The sequence below is a fragment of the Oncorhynchus mykiss genome, chromosome 11 (assembly GCF_057628025.1).
Source record: "Oncorhynchus mykiss isolate SJ-2025 chromosome 11, ASM5762802v1, whole genome shotgun sequence".
Taxonomy (NCBI): domain Eukaryota; kingdom Metazoa; phylum Chordata; class Actinopteri; order Salmoniformes; family Salmonidae; genus Oncorhynchus; species Oncorhynchus mykiss.
This window is the reverse complement of record NC_143032.1, coordinates 67,420,001-67,441,626: the sequence shown is the minus strand read 5'-3', so window position 1 is coordinate 67,441,626 and position 21,626 is coordinate 67,420,001. Positions and strand designations below refer to the sequence as shown.

The 21,626-nt window shown below is 44.4% G+C and overlaps 1 protein-coding gene and 1 long non-coding RNA gene across 3 annotated transcripts in view; both read right to left on the bottom strand.

The window, feature by feature from the left end:
• Positions 1-2,734: 2,734 nt before the first annotated feature.
• Positions 2,735-4,810, bottom strand: LOC149979670 (uncharacterized). The gene is made up of 2 exons (XR_016484663.1): positions 4,634-4,810; positions 2,735-4,322 (listed from the first exon to the last, which is right to left on the bottom strand). It is a non-coding gene; the product is annotated as an uncharacterized LOC149979670 (long non-coding RNA).
• A 1,479-nt stretch (positions 4,811-6,289) lies between these two features.
• Positions 6,290-21,626, bottom strand: part of LOC110536240 (semaphorin-4C) — a 115,388-nt gene continuing 100,051 nt past the window's right edge. Inside the window, exons 3-15 of one of the 2 annotated variants that reach the window (XM_021621909.3) lie at positions 20,946-21,100; positions 19,527-19,589; positions 19,311-19,409; positions 18,605-18,701; positions 18,391-18,510; positions 17,428-17,579; positions 15,596-15,771; positions 13,143-13,287; positions 12,652-12,865; positions 9,935-10,050; positions 8,353-8,510; positions 8,004-8,095; positions 6,290-7,748 (exon numbers count right to left, since the gene is read on the bottom strand). In XM_021621909.3, coding sequence (XP_021477584.1) covers positions 6,850-7,748; positions 8,004-8,095; positions 8,353-8,510; positions 9,935-10,050; positions 12,652-12,865; positions 13,143-13,287; positions 15,596-15,771; positions 17,428-17,579; positions 18,391-18,510; positions 18,605-18,701; positions 19,311-19,409; positions 19,527-19,589; positions 20,946-21,100 — 2,486 coding nt within the window. In that variant the 3' untranslated portion in view covers positions 6,290-6,849. The remainder of the gene's footprint in view (positions 7,749-8,003; positions 8,096-8,352; positions 8,511-9,934; positions 10,051-12,651; positions 12,866-13,142; positions 13,288-15,595; positions 15,772-17,427; positions 17,580-18,390; positions 18,511-18,604; positions 18,702-19,310; positions 19,410-19,526; positions 19,590-20,945; positions 21,101-21,626) is intronic. The other variant, XM_021621911.3, reaches the window with a different exon arrangement.

Sequence of the window (21,626 nt, the reverse complement as noted above, 5' to 3'; positions counted from 1 at the left end):
AAGATGTGTAATTGATCATGTATATGTTTTTGCTGTTTGTTCTTTGTTATAGAGCCAAAAAGATTAGAAAAGGGGTTAATCCACACATCTCCATTTTGGATAGATAACTCTTTGTGTTGTTGTTTGTTTAGTGTATTAAACTTTTCCCAGAAGTGGTTTGATTCTATGGATTCTTCAATTACATTGAGCTGATTTCTGACGTGCTGTTCCTTCTTTTTCCGTAGTGTATTTCTATATTGTTTTAGCGATTCACAATAGTGAAGGCGTAGACTCAGGTTTTCTGGGTCTCTATGTTTTTGGTTGGACAGGTTTCTCAGTTTCTTTCTTAGGGTTTTGCATTCTTCATCAAACCATTTGTCATTGTTTTTAATTTTCTTAGGTTGTCTGCTTGAAATGTTTAGATTTGATAGGGAAGCTGAAAGGTCAAATACACTTTTTAAGTTTTCTACTGTAAAGTTTACACCTTCACAATTGCAGTGAACTGTTTTGTCCAGGAAGTTGTCTAAAAGGGATTGAATTTGTTGTGGCCTAATTGTTTTTGGTAGGTTTCTACACTGCTATCCATCTATAGCATTTCTTAAAATTGTGCAGTTCCTTTGGCTTTGATGCATCGTGATTGAGTATTGCTCTGTTCAGGTATACTGAGATTTTGCTGTGATCTGATATGGGTGATGGTGGGCTGACTGTGAATGCTCCGAGAGACTCTGGGTTGAGGTCAGTGATAAAGTAATCTAAAGTACTACTGCCAAGGGATGAGCTGTAGGAGTACCTAGCATAGGAGTCTCCTTGAAGCCTACCATTAACTATGTACAGATCCAGCGTGCGACAGAGCTACAGGAGTTTCTGTTGGTTGTTTTGTGATAGTTGTGTCTAGAGGGGCATATTTAGAGGGAATACTGTCACCTCCAGGTAGGTGTTTGTCCCCATGTGTGCTGAGAGTGTCAGGTTCTTATCCGGTTCTGGCATTAAGGTCGCAACAGACTAGTACATGTCCCCGGGCCTGGAAATGGTTGATCTCCCCCTCTAGGTTGGAGAAGATGTCATCTGAGTCTCTTCCCTGTTTCACACCTGGTAGTTTGGTGGATGGGACTACCAGCTCTCTGTAACCTAGGGGGCAACCAGTTGGTCCGTCTCCTCCATACCATGTTTCTTGTAGGATGACAATGTCTGTATATATATTTTTTTTAATGAAGTCTGTTCCTGCTCTTTAGGCCAAAGGCAGATAACCTCAGACCTTGTATATTCCAGGATGAGATAGTAAATGCTTTGTGTTCCATAGTGTCTAGTGTTGTTTTTGTGTGGTTTAGGGACCATTACAGTAGGTGTGAGCAGAGCATGTTGAGCATCTGATACATACCTCTTAGGTCACGGGATGGTGTTTGGGCGGGTGTACTAGTGGGGGTTGGGCCTGTTGCTCTGCTCACGGCCTGGGCATATGTGCGGCTACCATGTTCTCTCTCTCTCTCTGTCTCTCTCTCTCACTTTATTTCACTCTCTGTAGCCTGTGTGTGTCTGTGTGCGTGCATGTGAGTGCGATGAGATGAGTAAGAGCATACATAGCCGTGGTTGGTGACCTATAAAGAGGAGATTAAAGCAGTCTCTGCGGCCCAGCTGTGTACTCTGTGACGTCACACTCCCACCTCTCCCTCCCCACAGCTGGGTCTGTGGGTCTGGCACACTGAGAGCATGTGGCTTTGCTAGCACCAGGCATACGGGCAAGCAGCAGGCACAACGTCAACAGGGAAGAGGAGGCTGGAGGAACGCTAGACATGGTAATGCAGGTCTTGAAACTGGAGAGAAAATAGGCCTGATAGAATAGAATTATAGGCCTTATACTGTATCAGGCCTAATAAAATAGAACCAGGCCTATTGGAATATAGTATTGGCTCCCAGGCTTTGCTCAAGGTGAGTTGAAAGGCTCTGACAGAGGCTTAATAGTATATAATAATGACTCAACCTAATATCAGGCCTAATAGAATATTATATTGAGCCTAATAGAATAATAGAATGAATGACATGTTCAAAAAAGGACTCCAAAAGCACAGGGCCAGTAGGCCTCATTTAAGATGTTAGGGTGGCAGGTAGCCCAGTGGTTAGGAGTGTTGGGCCAGTAGGCCTCATTTAAGATGTTAGGGTGGCAGGTAGCCCAGTGGTTAGGAGTGTTGGGCCAGTAGGCCTCATTTAAGATGTTAGGGTGGCAGGTAGCCCAGTGGTTAAGAGTGTTGGGCCAGTAACTGAAAGGTCACTGGTTTGAATCCCCTATGTGAAAAATCTGACGATGATCCCTTGAGCAACTTAACCCAATTTTGGGTTGCTCTGTATAAGAGTGTAGGCTAAAATGTAAGTGTAATGTTACTAATTGGTTCAGTTTCCTTACGAAGCCTTTATATAACCATTATAATTCCCCTGTGTGATAAAGAAGAATCTTTAATGAGGTATCTTAAATATGTTCCTACATAACATGTGTGATGTTTGTGTTTCTTGTTCTTTCCCCATAGCTACTTGTTTCAATTAGTGAGAGTATACGACTAGGCCTACATCCTCTGCACATTCTGCCTCTAATGCACTGAATGCCCAGGCTGTTATCTCACTAATGAGTTGAAGCGCACTCTGATTTAAATTTATAGTATAATTTTGTACCCTTGAATGTTGGATAACAGGGATGTTTATGTCTACACCCAGTCTCTTGGTTTGATGGTTCATTTACATGAACCCCCAGCACACACATACACAATTTGAGTAGATTTCTACTTTTATTCATGTATATATACACATATAAAAAAATAAGGACATATGTACAATGATAATAAATATCGACATGTTTTTACAAGCGAAATAATTTACTTAACATCCTTTCATAAACATTAAAAGATTGAGAACAAACAGCCAGAGGAATTTTTGCAACTTAAAGCCAAAAAGGAAATTAATAATAATAATAATGGTAATATAATAATAATATTAATGAAAAACAACAGAATAAAAAGGCTTAGATGAGAAGATTGTGGAAAGCGTTGTTTATGACCCGGCAGAGTGTAATCTCCAAAAAGGCAGTAACTGCTCATTTGGTCCAAAATGAGTTCATGTCATTTCTGCTACATTAAATACATGCTTAATCATGTGGACAAGTATACTGCCTCTATTGTATTGTGTTTTGGAGAACATGGGGGTCATGTTAGTAGTAACTGCATAAAGTTACTGTTAAACCAAGGTAAATAAAAGCCTTTTTTCTCAGATCCACACTATGAGCAGTTACTGCCTTTTTGCTATATAGATCCAGCATTGCACATGCAGATTTTTTGGGGGTTAGTGCTTTACATCACTTTTTTGAGTTTGATGGATAATTTTCTTCTAAGAGAGTTTTATGACATATCAGACATAATGTCCAATGATTTTTTTAAATACATAATTATAAGACAAATCAGTTAAATATCTATAACAATCTTAATAGCTCCTGTAGCTTGAATTCACAGCAATGTTAATAGATTGTAAAGTGTCTGAACCAGTGCTTGGTAACATATTCAATCTACACATATTAAATGGATGTATAAATATTTAAGATTTTATATCAAACCTCAGATCATGAAATCACGAGTTATCATTTGGTTAAAAGGAAGTTGCTTTGCTTGGTTGGTCCTATGACGCTCTGATGATTTGTTTACTTTCTCATGTGCTAGGAAGTCAGGGATCGGCTTCAGTAGATTACTACTGACATCTAAACAGGATGTTGACCATCCACAAGCTTGTTGCCTTCTGAAGAAAATTAATCTCTAAATAAAATATGCAGGAAAGTTCCAGGCATGAGAGTTCTTTGAACTGAAGTTGGACAGACTGTTGAAACTTAAATATCGAAGTGGAATAATAAAATAATATCTAATAATACACATTTTCAAAAAAGCAACTGCAGTCTACTTTGGCTTATCCGAAGGTGAAGAGGCACAGCGAAAGTAAACATGTTAAGAAGATGGACAAATTCATGAACAAGTCCTTAACAACTCTTAATCATAAATTACACTTTTTTTTAGTAGAAAACATTAGTGTCTGCAAAAGTTTGAAACATGATACACTTCTTTTACAATTATGATCATGTCATCAGAGATGTGTACAGTACATTTGCAGAGAGGATCATGCAACACTAGGATGAACTAACCACTGATGGCCAAGTAAGTACCTCTTCAACCCAGGGATCATTACAATATTCTACATCCCCTTCAGCTGTCTCTAGTATACATTTTGGTGAGAAAGAAAGAAACATCGTACTCCTCTTGTTCCTCCTTTGTGTTGTGTTGTTCTCTGGTCCCTGCAGATGTGTCACAAAGCCACCCCTGGAAAACAAAGCACATGAAGAGGAACAGGTTAGAGTGGGCACACATAGTGATATATAGTCCCTGCAGCAGTAGATTTAATTGTATATGCAAGGCTGTAAAACTTGATCGTGGCAGTTCTTTTTCTGGCTAGGTCTTTGGGTGTCTCTTAGGCTGGTCCCAGATTTGTTTGTACTGTCTTGCCAACTCCTACATCAACTCTCACGCCAAGTCATAACAATGACCTAGTAGTTGGAATGACAGCACAAACAGATCTGGGATCAGGATAGGTGTCTGTAGGCTTTCAGAGAGAGAGAGCGAGCGAGCCATACCTCTGATTGATGAGCCTCTGATCGCTCTCTGGAGCCGTTGGTTTGTCACAGGGCATTCATCTATCTTCCATCTGTTGTCTGCTTGTCCCTCTAACAGCACAGGCAGTGTGGGTTTACAGTTCAGTGCCCATCCTTCTCTCTGAATTCAGGCTTTCCACAGTAGCGCCAGGTCATTCTCTGGACATCGGTAGGTAGGTAGGTAGGTGGGTGGGTGGGTGGGGTTTAGGGAAATAAGGGGTTATTAAAGGGTGTGTCTAGGACAGGTACAGTGCTGTGGCCCGTCCCCTCCAGGACACACTACTACATCCACCAGGTTAGGCATTCAGGGCAGTGCAGGGGAGGGAGGGCTTCTTTTGGCAGTTCAACCCATCCACCACCCCCGCCCTTACACATACATATTATAAAGCACTTGTTGAGACATCCACTGCAGTCGCAACAGTTTAGTGAGAGTTGACCTACATTCCCTTGTGCCATTCCCACTACATGACTGAAAGCAATGCCTTTGTCTCATCTCAAATTCAGAATAATAAGTGAATGTGCTGTTGTAGGTTCTGTTGTGGGATTATGTCAAACAAAATGTCCATAATCACATCACAAGGAAGTGTATCTGAATGGGTTTAACTGAAATTCCCATGAACCACTTGTGTAAATGTGTAGTGCAGTTATTGTAAAAGTAGTACTAAAATCTATTTACTAGTGTGGAGGTTATTTAGGGAGATATCTACCTTGAGCAGGGATAGGAGAGGTTTGTACATGCTTCTCTCACATTCTCATTCACAGAGGGTTGCTTTAAAGCCATTGGTCTCAATTTGTTGCTTCTGTAGTCCGTAAGACATAGAAAAACAACACATAAAAATGTCTTAATTTAAATTGTCACAATATATCAATGTGGCAGGGATTGAAGACTTTCTCAGAGGAAAGACTGACAACGTAAAAAAAAAGTACAAATCGAGCCGAGAAAGTCTAATTGAGTTTGTCCTTCATGTAAACCCTGTGTCTTTCACACAAAGCTCCCTTCATTTTCTCTCTCTTCATCCCTCCCTTTCCTTCCCAGGTTTTACCCCCGGAGAGAGGAACGTGATTGTCGTCTTGCTTTTGAGATTAATTAGTCTTTTATGTGACTCTCTCACTCTCTTTGCTCACAAATACAAAATCGACTCCCATACTCCCATGTTAAGTGCAGAAAGCGAAAAATTCTCCAACAGAACAGAAAAAAGGCAAGCCAGCTCCTCCATCTTTCAGTCAGTTGACTCGTACTGCTCGATTATTGGATGATTGGTATAGCGCTGAAGCTACAATCTTGTCATGAGTTCTTGGTCCTCTCTTATCATGAAGCAGTGCTCTCAGGAAACCTTTCCATTTGTTTGACTGCCATGCTTGAGGTGTAGGCCCTCTGCGTTCAATTGTCTTTAAATACAGAATTTACACAGCTTGAGATTTGCACAGCGAAAGCAAGTTAAACTGCTGAAGAAGTTCAAATGTGACAGCCAGTTTGGCGTATGGAACACAATAATAACAGGAACGGATGGAACACAATAATAACAGGAACGGATGGAACACAATAATAACAGGAACGGATGGAACACAATAATAACAGGAACGGATGGAACACAATAATAACAGGAACGGATGGAACACAATAATAACAGGAACGGATGGAACACAATAATAACAGGAACGGATGGAACACAATAATAACAGGAACGGATGGAACACAATAATAACAGGAGCGGATGGAACACAATAATAACAGGAGCGGATGGAACACAATAATAACAGGAGCGGATGGAACACAATAATAACAGGAGCGGATGGAACACAATAGTAACAGGAGCGGATGGAACACAATAATAACAGGAGCGGATGGAACACAATAATAACAGGAACGGATGGAACACAATAATAACAGGAGCGGATGGAACACAATAATAACAGGAGCGGATGGAACACAATAATAACAGGAGCGGATGGAACCCAATAATAACAGGAGCGGATGCTGATGAATATTCGGCGTGTGTGTCACATCACATGCTCTGTGCTAAAAGCGTCTTCTGCCAGTCACAGAGTCAGCCAAACGAGCATTGGCAGAAAGAGAGAGAGAGAGAAAGAGCATGGTGACAGTGGAGCCGAGAAAGAGAGAGAGAGGAGGGAGGTAGGTTAGTTGCCGTTCGTTGTCTCTTGTTTCGTTTTTTCATTACGGCAGGCGTGGAGAAAGACTACACAGACGACTCTTCAGGGTTGGCGTCAGGCAGCACGCTCCTCTGCTGCAGGGTCCGACGCAGCTCCTCCTTGAAGGGGCTGGAGTAGTCGTTCCCGCCCCCGCCCAGCCCTCCTCCACCAGAACCACCCCCGCTAACCCTCTCCTCCCCGGCCGAGCTCAGGTTGAGGCGGATGTAGCCGTTGCTGCCGGAACCCCTGATGTTGGTAAGGCTGAGCCGGCTGGGGGAATGGATGGGCTGGCCGGGGATGGTGCTGGGAGACGCTGTTGGAGCGTGGTGGTGAGACTGGCTGCTGGGGCACAGGGCGTGGCCCGGAACGATCTTCAGCGATCCGTCTGAGTAGTAGTAGTTGGCGCCCGTCTCCCAGAAGCGGTCCTCGTCGCTGGGCATTTTGCTGGGCACGAAGGTGGGTGGCTCCTTGGGCAGGGTGATGGGGTAGACCAGCGTGCTCTCCAGAGGCTTCATGTCCGCCCCTTTACCTAGGACCAGCTTCAGACGTCTCCTCAGATACAGAGCTGCCACCAATAGTAATAAACAGGCGGCCCCCAGGGTGATCACCAACACCCAGAACAGACCCATGCTGCCGTCAGGGGCCCGGGCCGCCATGACCACAGGGGAGCTGGCCACCACCGACACCTGGTAACGCTCCATTTGAAACTTGACCCCCTGCTCCTCGGAGTAACACACGTAGCGTCCCGCGTGCACTGGCATGGCGTTGGGGACCACCAGAGCCTTCAGGGCCTGGTCGAAGCGTGGCCCTCCGGCCTCCTCGTCTCCTAGCTGCAGCTCGCGGTCGTTGAGGACCCAGGAGGGCTGGGCCAGGTTGGACACCAGCTGGCAGGGCAAAACCATGTCTGATTCTACCACTACTGTCACATTCCTCAGCCGAGAGTTGTCTGGGAGAGAGGGGATCTATGTTAGCCAAGATGTGTTAACCAAGATGTTTATATCCTGAACTCTAAGTTCAACTCATCAACTCTAAGTTCAATTGAGTTCAATTCACTCTATTAGATGTAAATTATCAACTCTTAGTTCAACTCAACAAAAAAAGTATCAATTCTAAGTTCAACTCCATTCAACTGGTGGTGATAGCTGTAGTAACCAGCTATCACCACCAGGGGCCACCAGTCCAGTGTCTCTTTCCCACTCACCAGGGCTGGGGATGGCCACAGGCTTGTCAAATTTGGCTTTGCCCCTACTGAATCTCTCCAGCATCAGATCTTGGGATAGGGAGGAGGTAGACCTGTGGGAACAGAGAGCACAGAGAACAGGCATTAATAACATGTCTTTCTGCTATACTGTCTGAGAAGCCTCCACTGAGCTGCTGCTGGCACAGTTAGACCCAGCCCACAGAGCAGGGGCAGAAGGGAGAGGAGGGGGGGGAGCGAAGGGGGGAGGCAGAACCCCTGAGCAGGGGCAGAGGGGAGAGGAGGGGGGGGGGGCGAAGGGGGGAGGCAGAACCCCTGAGCAGGGGCAGAGGGGAGAGGCAGACATGCTCACCCGCGGTGGAGGTCGATGCGGACACAGGCGCGGCCCTCGCTGTCCCAGGCGCAGTAGGGGTCCCGGGACAGAAGGCAGTCTGGCTGCGACTGATAACGGCTGCAGTTAGCCAAGGGCAGCTGGAGCACTTCTGAACGTGAGCCAATGTACAAGTACTTCTGCAGACATAGACAGAGAAAGAGGGAGAGAGAGAGGGGTGGAGACAAGAGGGTAAAAAGAGAGGGGGGGAGAGAAAGAGAGGGTGGGAAATTTAAAAATAACAATTCAGAGAGAGGGCAGCAGAGATAATAGGATAATCATTCTAAATTACAATAACATTTTGTTCTGCTGGAGAGAAGAGTTTGTTATGAAATCGCTGGCCATGAAAAGCCTGGTTTAGTTAGATAAGGATCAGCATGAGTGTAATGCCAGTCAACATGTGAGTGTAATGCTGTGAAACAGAGGTGATGAGTAGGGCCAGGAGTCACATGGTAATCTGACAGGATAATGGTGATGAGTAGGGCCAGGAGTCACATGGTAATCTGATGGGATAATGGTGATGAGTAGGGCCGGGAGTCTCATGGTAATCTGATAGGATAATGGTGATGAGTAGGGCCGGGAGTCATATGGTAATCTGACAGGATAATGGAGATGAGTTGAGCCAGGAGTCACATGGTAATCTGATGGGATAATGGTGATGAGTAGGGCCGGGAGTCACATGGTAATCTGATAGGATAATGGTGATGAGTAGGGCCGGTAGTCATATGGTAATCTGACAGGATAATGGAGATGAGTAGGGCCAGGAGTCACATGGTAATCTGCTGGGATAATGGTGATGTGTAGGGCCAGGAGTCACATGGTAATCTGATGGGATAATGGTGATAAGTAGGGCCAGTAGTCAAATCGTCATCTGAGGGGATAATGGTGATAAGTAGGGCCAGTAGTCACATCGTCATCTGAGGGGATAATGGTGATAAGTAGTCACATGGTCAGAGAAGACTCTTGTCTCCAGTGATGGCCTATGTGTAAGTAAGCATTGTCCAAGCCAGAACGGCCCATAGGTAAGGACAGTTTCTGTAGTGTGAGAAAGCTTGATGCACATATACACCGTATCGGTCTGTCTATGTGTAAAGCTGGGGAAAACTCCAGACCCTAGCGATGGTCCATGATGGTGTAAGGCCAGGGATACTTCCTGGGCTTAGTGACAGTCAACTATATGGGCGGCAGGGTAGCCGCCCATATAGTTGGACTAGTAACCGAAAGGTTGCAAGTTCGAATCCCCGAGCTGACAAGGTACAAATCTGTCGTTCTGCCCCTGAACAGGCAGTTAACCCACTGTTCCTAGGCCGTCATTGAAAATAAGAATTTGTTCTTAACTGACTTGCCTAGTTAAATAAAAGGTAAAAATATGGAGGGCTGGGGAAAACTCTTGTGCCTTGTGTAGGGTTGCAAAATCACTGGAACGTTCAATAAATGTCACTTTTTTCCAAAATTCTGGTTGGAGGAATCAGGAGGGAATAAGCAGGAAATCCAGAATCCTCCAACCAGGATTTCTGGAAAACCAGGGAATTTATTGAAACGCTAGCCAAATGTTGAGTGTTACCTTGGTGTGAGAGATGGTTAGGCTGTCCACTGGCTGAGGGGAATCAAACAGCTGTATCTCTTCAATCACATGGGCCTCCGAGCCAAAGATCACTACCCTCTGTAACCAGCCGTCTGCTACAGGAGGAGAGGAGAGGGGGAGGGGAAAAGGAGAGAAAAGAGGGCAATGAAAGAGAGTAGGAGAAGAGAGGAAACGTAGAGGAGAGAAAAGAGGATAGGACGATATGAGAGAACAGATGGAAAGAGAGGAGAGGAGGAAAGATTGTGGAAGGAAAAGAGAAGAGGGAATATAGAGGAAAGGTAGGAGGCAGAAGTTGGTAAGAAGAGAGGAGAGAGATATATAATGTCAGAATATTGTACTGTAGTTTTCTATATGGGTAGTATTGTGATCCCCTGCTTTGAATGGCGATTGAGCTGCTGCTGCCGGCGGTGTGACATTGTGTGTCTGTCTGGGTGTATGAGGCTTTTATGAACAGAGATTTGCTGTGTGTGTTGCGCCTGCCCTGCCTCCCACCCTCACCACAGTGGGACTGTTAAGGATAATGTTAGGGACTGACCCTGCACACTACAGGAGCCTGGCACAGAGCAGAGCAGCAAAACACACACACACACACACACATCATGCTCCTCTCTCGTTGTGTCGGGAATTTCGGCTAATCCCCCAATCCCATCCTCCGTTTCTAACCGCTCTCGCCAGATTTGTTCTCTCGGCATAAGCTATCGTCCTGCTGCAGTTAATAGCTAATCAAGCCTGCAGCCCAATTGGCAGTGTGTACATCTGCCAAGGGCCCCATTGAGTATGTGCTGTGAAGCACAGCAGCAGGGAGCCTGCCAGGCTACTGAGCCCATCGTCACTCTGACAGTTATGGGCCTCCAACACACCGCAGGCACAGTAAGGGAAACACTCTGCACTGCAGTGAGTGGAATTATAAATAGCTAGTAGGCTATTATAAATAGCTAGTAGGCTATTATAAGTAGCTAGTAGGCTATTATAAATAGCTAGTAGGCTATTATAAGTAGCTAGTAGGCTATTATAAGTAGCTAGTAGGAAGTACTGTAGTTGGAGTAAGATGAAGTTGTCCTGAAACTGCCTGAACACTGATCTCTTGTAAATTGTGTTTTTTGGGGGAGATTGGGGGTAAAGTAAATTGATCTGTGGTTCAGAGCAACTTCTCTAGCATATTTAGTCAGCATACCGGGTTAATCTGGGCCCTGTCAGAAGGTACCATAAACATACCTACTGTATATTCATCATTGGTAGGTACTTATAGAGCATGTTGTATTCCCTGTCAGTGGTTACCTGTTCCTATGAACAGCATATAGTTCTACACAGTTACAGTGCCTTCAAAAAGTATTCATACTACTTGACTTACTTTGTTGTGTTACAGCCTGAATTCAAAATTGATTTCATATGTTTTTTTGTCACCCATCTACACACAATACCCCATCATGACAAAATTAAAACATGTTTTTAGAAATGTTAGCAAATGTATTGAAAATGAAATATCGAAATATCTCATTTACAAAAGTATTCACACCCCTGACTCAGAATCACCTTTGGCAGCGATTACAGCTGTGAGTCCAACCTGTACCATAGATTTTCAAGCTGATTTAAGTCAAAACTGTAACTAAGCCACTCAGGAACATTCAATGTCGTCTTGGTAAGCAACTCCAGTGTATATTTGGCCTTGTGTTTTAGGTTATTGTCCTGCTGAAAGGTGAGTTAATCTCCCAGTGTCTGGTGGAAAGCAGACTGAACCAGGTTTTCCTCTAAGAGTTTGCCTGTGCTTAGCTCCATTCTATTTATTTTTTTATCCTGAAAAACTCCCCAGTGCTTAACGATTACAAGCATACCCATAACATGATGCATCTACCACTATGTTGAGTGGTACTCAGTAATGTGTTGTATTGGATTTGCCCCAAACATAACAGGACAAAAAAGAGAATTGCTTTGCCACATTTTTTGCAGTATTACTTTCGTGCCTTGTTGCAAAAATATTGCATGTTTTTCAATATTTCTTATTCTGTACAGGCTTCCTTCTTTTCACTCAGTCAATTAAGTTAGTATTGTTGATCCATCCTCAGTTTTCTCCTATCACAGCTATTAAGCTCTGTAACTGTTTGAAAGTAACCATTGGCCTCATGGTGAAATCCCTGAGCGGTTTCCTTCCTCTCCGGCAACTCTCTGGTCTTTGTGTTTGAATCAGTTATTGAAATTCACTGCTCGACTGAGGGATCTTACAGATAATTGTATGTGTGGGGTATAGAGATGAGGTAGTCATTCATAAATCATGTTAAATACTATTATTGCACACAGAGCGATTCAATGCAACTTTATTATGTGACTTGTTAAGCAATTAAGCACATTTTTAATCCTGAACTTATTTAGGCTTGCTATAACAAAGTGGTTGAATTCTTAAATTTAGACATTTCATATTTTCATAGAAAATTCATTTGTACAATTTTCTAAAAACATAATTCCACTTTGACATTATGGGGTATTGTGTTTAGGCCAGTGACACAAAATGTAAGCCATTTTAAATTCAGGCTGTAACACAACAACATTTTGAAAAAGTCAAGGGGTGTGAATTCTTTCTGAAGTCACTGTACCTGCACCAATGAACAGTATATAGTTGTATAGTTATATAGTTGAATATAGTTATCTGTGACTATGAACAGTATGTAGTTGTGTAGTTATATAGTTGTGTATATAGTAACCTGTGCCAATGAACAGCATGTTGTATGCACGCTGGTCCAGGGAGCTGACCCGGTCCACTGCCAAGCGGGTGAAGTTGATGCCCTTGGTGAGCAGTAGGGGGCGAGCCTGAGCCTTCTCCTCCATCAGAGGGTGCTTCTTGGCAAAGTTGAGAGTGGCGTCTGGCAACTGAAGAGAGGTGTTGTAGCCGTTCTCCCTATGCCAGCTTGTAATGCACTGCACCGTGAAGAAGAAAGGAGAGAAGACAGAGAGGAGAGAGAGGGAACAGAGAGAGGTTAGGGAGAGAGGAAGAAACAAGGAATGTTGTTAGTTGTGGGACAGGCTGGCATCGCTTGTTGGCTCTGATCGCTCTCCAGACTCCCTTCTCCCTGTCCAACTCACTCTCCATTCCTCCACTATACCCCTTCTTCATCCCTCTCTCCTTTTGTCTCTCCCTCCACCCTCACACCCTCCCTTCACCCTTCCCCCCTCCTCCCCTTCATCCATTACTCACCGCTCCGGGCCGTGGGCTGGGGACAGTGCCAGTGTATCGTCCCCATCTCTGGGAGCCCTCTCTGTACTCCTTATACGGGCCGTCAAACACCTTCTTCACCTCCCCTATCTGGTACTGACACACCGCTGAAACATCCACATCACCCCTGGGACAGGAGACAACAACAAAAAAATGGGCTTAATATGATCAAATCAAATATTATTTGTCACGTGACGAATAGAACAGGTGTAGACCTTACCGTGAAATGCTTACCTACAAGCCCTTAACCAGGTCAAGAAATAGAGCTAAGAAAATATTTACTAAATAAATTAAGTACACTTTTTTATACAAGTAACACAATAAAATAACAATAACGAAGCTATATTTTTAATTTATTTATTTAACCTTTATTTAACTTGGCAAGTCAGTTAAGAACAAATTCTTATTTTACAATGCCGGCCTACCCCGGCCAAACCCACCCCTAACCCGAACGACGCTGGGCCAATTGTGCACCACCCTATATACAAGGGGTGTCACGCCCTGACCGTAGAGAGCTTTTTATGTCTCTATTTTTGGTTTGGTCAGGGTGTGATTTGGGTGGGCATTCTATGTTCATGTTTCTATGTTTTCTATTTCTTTGTGTATGGTCAGGTATGGTGCTCAGTCAGGGACAGCTGTCTATAAATCGTGGGAATCATACTTAGGTAGCTTTTTTCCCTCCTTCTGTGTGGGATCTTGTTCTTCGTTTGTGACCAGGTATTTTGCACTACGAATCTGTTCGGTCGTTGTTTTCGTTATTGTTTAATTTAGTCTAAAAGCTTCACTTCAACAATAAATATTATGTGGAACTCAAGGAACGCTGCACCTTGGTCTCATCCTTCTGACGACACCCGTTACAAGGGGTACAGGTACCGAGTCAATGTGTGGGGTTACAGGTTAGTCGAGGTCATTTGTATATGTAGGTAGGCATAAAGTGACTATGCATAGATAATAAACAGCGAGTAGCAGCAGTGTAAAAACAAAGGGGGCTCAATGTAAATAGTCCGGGTGCCAAGGGGGCAGCAGGGAGCCTAGTGGTAAGAGCATCGGGCCAGTAACCGAAAGGTTGCTGGATTGAATCCCCGAGCTGACAAGGTAAAAATCAGTTTTTCTGCCCCTGAACAAGGCAGTTAACCCACTGTTCCTCAGTAAGCTGTCATTGTAAATAAGAATTTGTTCTTAACTGACTTGCCTAGTTAAAAAAATGTTTTTTTAGAATGAATTGTTCAGCAGTCTTATGACTTGGGGGTAGAAGCTGTTGAGGAGCCTTTTGGACAAAGACTTGACGCTCCGTTACCACTTGCCTTGCGGTAGCAGAGAGAACAGTGTATGACCTGTTTTTGTGGCCTTCCTCTAACACCACCTAGTATATGGATGGCAGGAAGCTTGGCCCCAGTGATGTACTGGGCCGTATGCACTACCCTCTGTAGTGCCTTACGGTCGGAGGCCGAGCAGTTGCCATACCAGGCGGTGATGTAACCGGTCAGGATGGTGCAGCTGGATCTGAGGACCCATGCTAAAGCATTTCAGTTTCCTGAGGGTAAAATGTGTTGTCTTGCCCTTTTCACGACTGTCTTGGTGTGTTTGGACCATGATAGTTTGTTGGTGATGTGGACACCAAGGTACTTGAAACTCTGGACCCGCTCCACTGCAGCCCTGTCGATGTTAATGAGGGCCTGTTTGGCCCTCCTTTTCCTGTAGTCCACGATCAGCTCCTTAGTCTTGCTCACATTGAGGGAGAGGTTGTTATTAGCTAGGTGTGTTGTTTCTGTAGTAATTTTACATTGTCTGTTTGTATGACATAGGATATGGAGAAATAGGATGATGGTTGTGTTTTATTAGGAGAGAATTACTTATGTTTTATATAACAGAATTGGAAAAGTCCATCCCAGGATGTTGGTGGCACCTTAATTGAGGAGGACGGGCTCGTGATAATGGCAGGAGCGGAATAGGTGTAATGGTATCGAGCGAGCACGTGGTTACTATGTATTTTATGCCATTCCATTAGCGCCGTTCCAGACATTATAATGAGCCGTCCTCCCCTCAGCAGCCTCCACTGAAGTCCAACTATACACAGAGAAGACACATTAGCTGACTCAAGGCTAGTAAAACTGTAATTTTGGGTATGAAATAATATCTTCAAAAGAATTGGAAAAGTTTATAGACTTAGAAGTCACGCCAGGCCAGTGTTAGCAAAAGTGCTAAGTTGGACAGAGAGATTCTCTTTGGCACATCGAACTCCCTGGCAGTGCTATTCTGTCTGCGTCCCAAATGGCACCATATTCCCTATATAGTGCACTACTTTTGACCAGGGCTCACAGGGCTCTGTTTAAAAGTAGTGCACTATTTATGGAATAAGTGCCATTTGGGGACTCAGACAAACGCTGTTTTCTTTGGCACATCGACTCCCTAGCGTTAGTGTTATTGTGACTCACCACTGGGCGTGGAAGATGCCATAGAAGGTGGTGGTGCGCCAGTCGATGCCTGGCAGGGTGAAGACTTCCCGCAGGTTGTTGAAGGTGACGTGGCGTTCAGGGAGAGAACACACCAGCCTGGCCTTCTGGAAGGTGGTCCACTTCTTCTGCAGGGTCCTGGTGCCCCCCAGATCACCCTAAGAGGAGAGACACATGGTCAGTCGAGGGACAGGAGTCAGAAGAGGTGCCATAACGCCAGTAGGGTGTAAAAATCTCTTTACTTCCATAATATTTGCTGATGGTTTTTGACAGAATGGGGTGAGAAGAGTGAGAGCACCCTGCTGTGATAAACAGACAGACTGGGGATAGAGGAGTTAGGACGTAGTCTAGGGAAAGGAGTTCATCCAGACCACCAGGAAAAACAACGGGTTGTATAATGCAATGATAGTGGATGGTCAACTCTGAGCTCATAACTCGGAACTTCTCCTGATAACCATTGAACCCTAATAAGGATAGAACTGGGTGAGAGGAGTGATTTTAAAGAAAGAGTACAACGGAAGTGTGTGTGTCTCAGTGTAAATAGCCAGTGTGTGTGTGTGTCAGAACCACAATGTCCTAACAATTCACCAGAATGTCCTGACAAGGTAGGAAAACAAGAACATTTTTGAAAAGTCAGGACTTTTTTCATGTCCTGAATGTGTTAAAATGCAATTTTATGCTTAAGGGTGAGGTTTAGGGTTTGGAGTTAGAAGGGCTAGAGTTTGGAGTTAGAGTTAGGAGTTAGAGTTAGGATAAGGATTAGGTTAAGGTTAGGATAAGGATTAGTTTAAGGGTTAAGGTTAGGATTAGGTTAAGGGTTAAGGTTAGGTATGGTTTAGGGTTAAGGTTAGTAGTTATGATAAGGGTTAGGTTAAGGGTTAAGGTTAGGTAAGGTTTAGAGTTAGGAGTTAAGATAAGGGCTAGGATCAGGATCAGGTTTAGGGTTAAGTTTAGGAGTTAGGATAAGGGTTAAGGTTAGGTAAGGTTTAGGAGTTAGGATAAGGGTTAAGGTTAGGAGTTAGGATAAGGGTTAGGTTAAGGTTTAAGGTTAGATAAGGTTTAGGGTTAGGAGTTAGAATAAGGATTAGGTTAAGGGTTAAGGATTAGGGTTAGGAGTTAGGATAAGTGTTAGGTTAAGGGTTAAGATTAGGTAAGGTTTAGGGTTAGGATAAGGGCTAGGATCAGGTTTAGTGTTAGGCTTAGGGTTAAGGTTAGGAGTTAGGTTAAGGGTTAAGGTTAGGTAAGGTTTAGGGTTAGGAGTTAGGATAAGGGTTAAGGTTAGGTAAGGTTTAGGGTTAGGAGTTAGGATAAGGGCCAAGATCAGGATTAGGTTAAAGTTTAGGGTTAATGTTAGGTAAGGATTAGGGTTAGGAGTTAGGATAAGTGTTAGGTTAAGGGTTAAGATTAGGTAAGGTTTAGGGTTAGGATAAGGGCTAGGATCAGGTTTAGTGTTAGGTTAAGGTTAAGGGTTAAGGTTAGGTAAGGTTTAGGGTTAGGAGTTAGGATAAGGGCCAAGATCAGGATTAGGTTAAGGTTTAGGGTTAATGTTAGGAGTTAGGATAAGGGTTAGGTTAAGGTTTAAGGTTAGGGTTAACGTTACAACATATTATGTATTAGATACAACGGAGCACACTGTGACAGAGGAACAAGCTCAAATCGATCAACCCAGAGATTACCATTCACTCCAGCTGGGAAAGATAAAGTGATGACATGGGAAGGTGAGCATTTCCTGTTACATTTTTACTTCCCAAAAAGTCCTGAAAATTCCCGACAACAAATCTGTGTGTGTGTAACCATATATGCGTGTAGCCTACCTTGCAGACACGGGCCACCCTGGCCACAGTGAGCTCTGTGTCACAGTCTAGCTCTACAGCTCTCTCACTGAAGAAGAAGTAGATCTTGTCATCGTCACCTTCCTTACTGCCACTGCTCTCCCTCACCAGGGCTGAGCCCACAAAGTCAGGCTCTGAGAGAACAACACACGGACACACACACACACACACAGGAGCATGAGACGTGAACACACACACACACGTACAGATGTAGGATTTAAATTTGAGCCAGTTTCCTGCAGCAGGAAAATAATGTTGTAGTGGATGATAACCCTAACCTTAAATTACAAAAGCTTGAACACATTACAAGTTAGCATTTCCTTCTATGTATCAAAATTCTCAGCAACAAAAGAGTGTTCATATTAAGATCCTACATCTGTATGCCCGCACGGTCACACTCATGTGCACACACACATGCACGCACACACACACACACACACACACACACACACACACACACACACACACACACACACACACACACACACACACACACACACAGCCACCTCCACTCCCTGTAATATAATGTAATGTTTTACCCTCTAACCTCGTCTCATCTAATACCCTTCCATCATCTTCCATTATCTCTCTCTAACACCTCTTCCCTCATGTATCACTCCTGTCCACTCCTCTAACCTCATCTCTCCACCTCTCACCCCTCTACCAGGCTTTTTCACACTCACCTGCTTTTTCCATCTCTCACTGCCTCTGAGGTCCTATTAGCTAGCCCCTAACCCCTCCATATCTCATCTCCTTCTGAGGTCCTATTATCTAGCCCCTAACCTCTCCATATCTCATCTCCCTCTCCAACTCTTTCAGTTCCATCTTCCCCTCTCCCTCAATTCCTCCATTTACCTCTCTCATTCTATCCTTGCATTCGTTTTACATACCTCTCCCCCTCTCTCTCTCTCTCTTCCCCTCCTCATTTACCCCCCCCCCTCTCACCGTTGAGCCAGGCCGGCAGGTATTCACTCTTCATGCTGTAGTGTTGCTGTCCCAGGTTCCTCAGGATCACAGGCTCAGTACCCAGGAAGTTATTCAGTGTGGCAGAGTACAGCTCCTTGTCTGGGAGACACAGAGACAGGCAGGATGAGCACCATTACAGAACATTTACACAAAGAATAAAATAGAGTAGAATAGAGTGAAATAGATGGCTTACCCACTATGAGGCCTGTGTGGCCTTTGGCAGGGTCGTAGGGACACTTGCCCTTCCCATCCTCCAGGGAGCCAGGGTTGAGACTGAAGTGGTCAGCATTCTGTGGGTTGACAACAGGACACACGCAGAGACACACACACACAGACACACAAATACACAGAGACACAGGTGGTCAGTGCATGACTAACACAGCTCCGGGCTCTGTCTGTCCGTGACAACCGTTCTAACAGTCCTCGCTCCCTGCCTTCGCCACACCGTCTTATCATATCTCCGTCAGGCAGGTGCACACACACACACACACACACACACACACACACACACACACACACACACACACACACACACACACACACACACACACACACACACACATAGATAGATACCACTGCCTCGTTTGCATGGGATATTCTTTCCTTTGACACAGACGATTCAGTCGTATGGGGAGGATGTGGTGTGGAGGTGTCAGACAGAAGATAGAAGACATGACACCATGTCACTGGTGCTGCTAGCTGTGACACCACCACAAGGACAGATCAACTCTAATATCACCTCCAGACAGAGTGGACTGAAGACACAGATTTAAGGTCAGGAAGTGACTGAGACCTTGTTGGTCCTAAATAGCACCCTATTCCGAGGGCTCTGGTCAAAAGTAGTGCATTAAGAAGGGAATAGGGTGCCATTTGGGACTCTACCATTGAGAGCCACTCACGATGTAGGTGCACTTGGGCTGGAAGGCGAAGGTTCCACAGGTGTAGAGGTGGGTGTGGTTGTAGCTCTGCAGGAAGCGGATGTAGTTGAAGCACTCTGTCTGTGGGAGAGGAGACTAACACTGAAGCATAATATTCTACGATTCATAGCAATAATCATCAACTCAGTCTAATGAAGTACTCAAATTAATGTCAACAGGAACTTTAAGGATCCGTACCTGGTTGTTCTTGCCCTTGGCAGAACACTCTCTCTTCTTCTCCTGTGGTGCTGGCCACTCAATCTGCGAGAGAGAGATAAAGAGAAAGAGAGAGAGAGAGAGAGAGAGAGAGAGAGAGAGCGAGAGAGAGAGAGCGAGAGAGAGAGAGAGAGAGAGAGAGAGAGAGAGAGAGAGAGAGAGAGAGAGAGAGAGAGAGAGAGAGAGAGAGAGAGAGAGAGAGAGAGAGGGAGATGAATGCAAGAAAGACAGTCACAGAGAGTTGGAAGAGTGAGGTAGAGATGTCTTTATTCTTTTGGAACTTCTGTGAGTGTAATGTTTACTGTTAATTTTTATTGTTTATTTCACTTTTGTTTATTATCTACCTCAGTTGCTTTGGCAATGTTAACATATGTTTCCCATGCCAATAAAGCCCTTAAATTGAATTGATAACAGCGAGAGAGATAGAGAGAGATGGATCAGAGAGAGAGAGAGATTAATTTAGAGACAGTGGGAGGAGAGAGAGAGATGGTGGGGAGAGATAGAGAGAGATGGAATTAGAGACAGTGGGAGGGAGAGAGAGATGGACCAGAGAGAGAGAGAGAGAGAGAGAGAGATGGATTTAGAGACAGTGGGAGGAGAGAGAGAGTGGGGGAGAGAGAGAGTGGGAGGAGAGAGAGAGTGGGGGAGAGAGACAGTGGGGGAGAGAAAGACCGTGGGGGAGAGAGAGACAGTGGGGGAGAGAGAGACAGTGGGGCAAAGAGAGACAGTGGGGGAGAGAGAGACAGTGGGGGAGAGAGAGACAGTGGGGGAGAGAGAGACAGTGGGGGAGAGAGAGACAGTGGGAGAGAGAGATGAGAGGATGACAAAGCAGATGGTGAGATAGGTGCAGACTGGGGACATAGTGAGGCAGTTGGCGTCCAGTGGCCCTATCATCCCTCTAAACCACACCAGAACAGCAGCAAACAGGTGGGCTGCTTATTACTGGGATGCTCACAACACAGAACTGTTGGTTGTTCATTATCAGTCACACAACAATCCAATTAACGCTCATTATAAAGTTAAATCAAATAACAATCTCTATACTGCTGTTCAAAGACGCATTTGTCTGAGTGGATATAAGATGTGAGGTACAGAGGCACGTTAACAACTTTTACCAAGTTTTCATTGTACTAAGCTTTTTATGGACTAATTACCTAATTACATTCATAGAGATAATCATGTCATCATTTTGTTACCCCTCCACCACTGAACAAACGACATCAGAATCAGGCAACTTTAATTCCATTCAACATTGTTAAGGAATGTTGCATAAGAAACTGACTGCACTCTTGTAGCAGGTCTATGGGGTTGAGGTTGTAGTTGTGGTTGATGTCTGCCGTGCTGAGGTGTGTGTGTGTGTGTCCATAGTGTATGTGTGTGTGTGTGTCTGTGTGTAGTTACCAGAGGTCGTAGCTGTCTGCTGATGTCGTTAGGGTCCAGGGCGAACAGGGCCTCTCTAGCTCCTACATACAGAACCCTCTCGTGTTCTGCTAGAGTCACCATGGTGTAGTTCCACACACCTAGAGCCCGGAACCTGGCCATGCTGTCCAGTACCTCTGTAGAGGAACACACATACAGTGCCTTCAGAAAGTATTCATACCCCTTTGAATTATTCCACACATTTTTCCCCACCCATCTATGCACAAAACAAAGTGAAAACATGTTTTTAGAAATATTTGCACATTTATTGAAAATGAAATACAGAAATATCTAATTTACATAAGTATGCACACCCCTGAGTCAATACATGTTAGAATCATCTTTGGCAACAATTACAGCTGTGAGTCTTTCTGGGTAAGTCTCTAAGAGCTTTGCACATCTGGATTGTACAATATTTGCACATTATTCTTTTTTAAATTCTTCAATTCTGTCAAGTAGGTAGTTGAGAATTGCTAGACAGCCATTTTCAAGATTCAAGATTCAAGATTTTCAAGACGATTAAGTAGAAAAATTTAACTAAGCCCCTCAGGAACATTCAATGTTGTCCTGGAAAGCAACTCCAGTGTATATTTGGCCTTGTGTTTTAGGTTATTGTCCTGCTGAAAGCTGAATTCATCTCCCAGTGTCTGGTGGAAAGCAGAC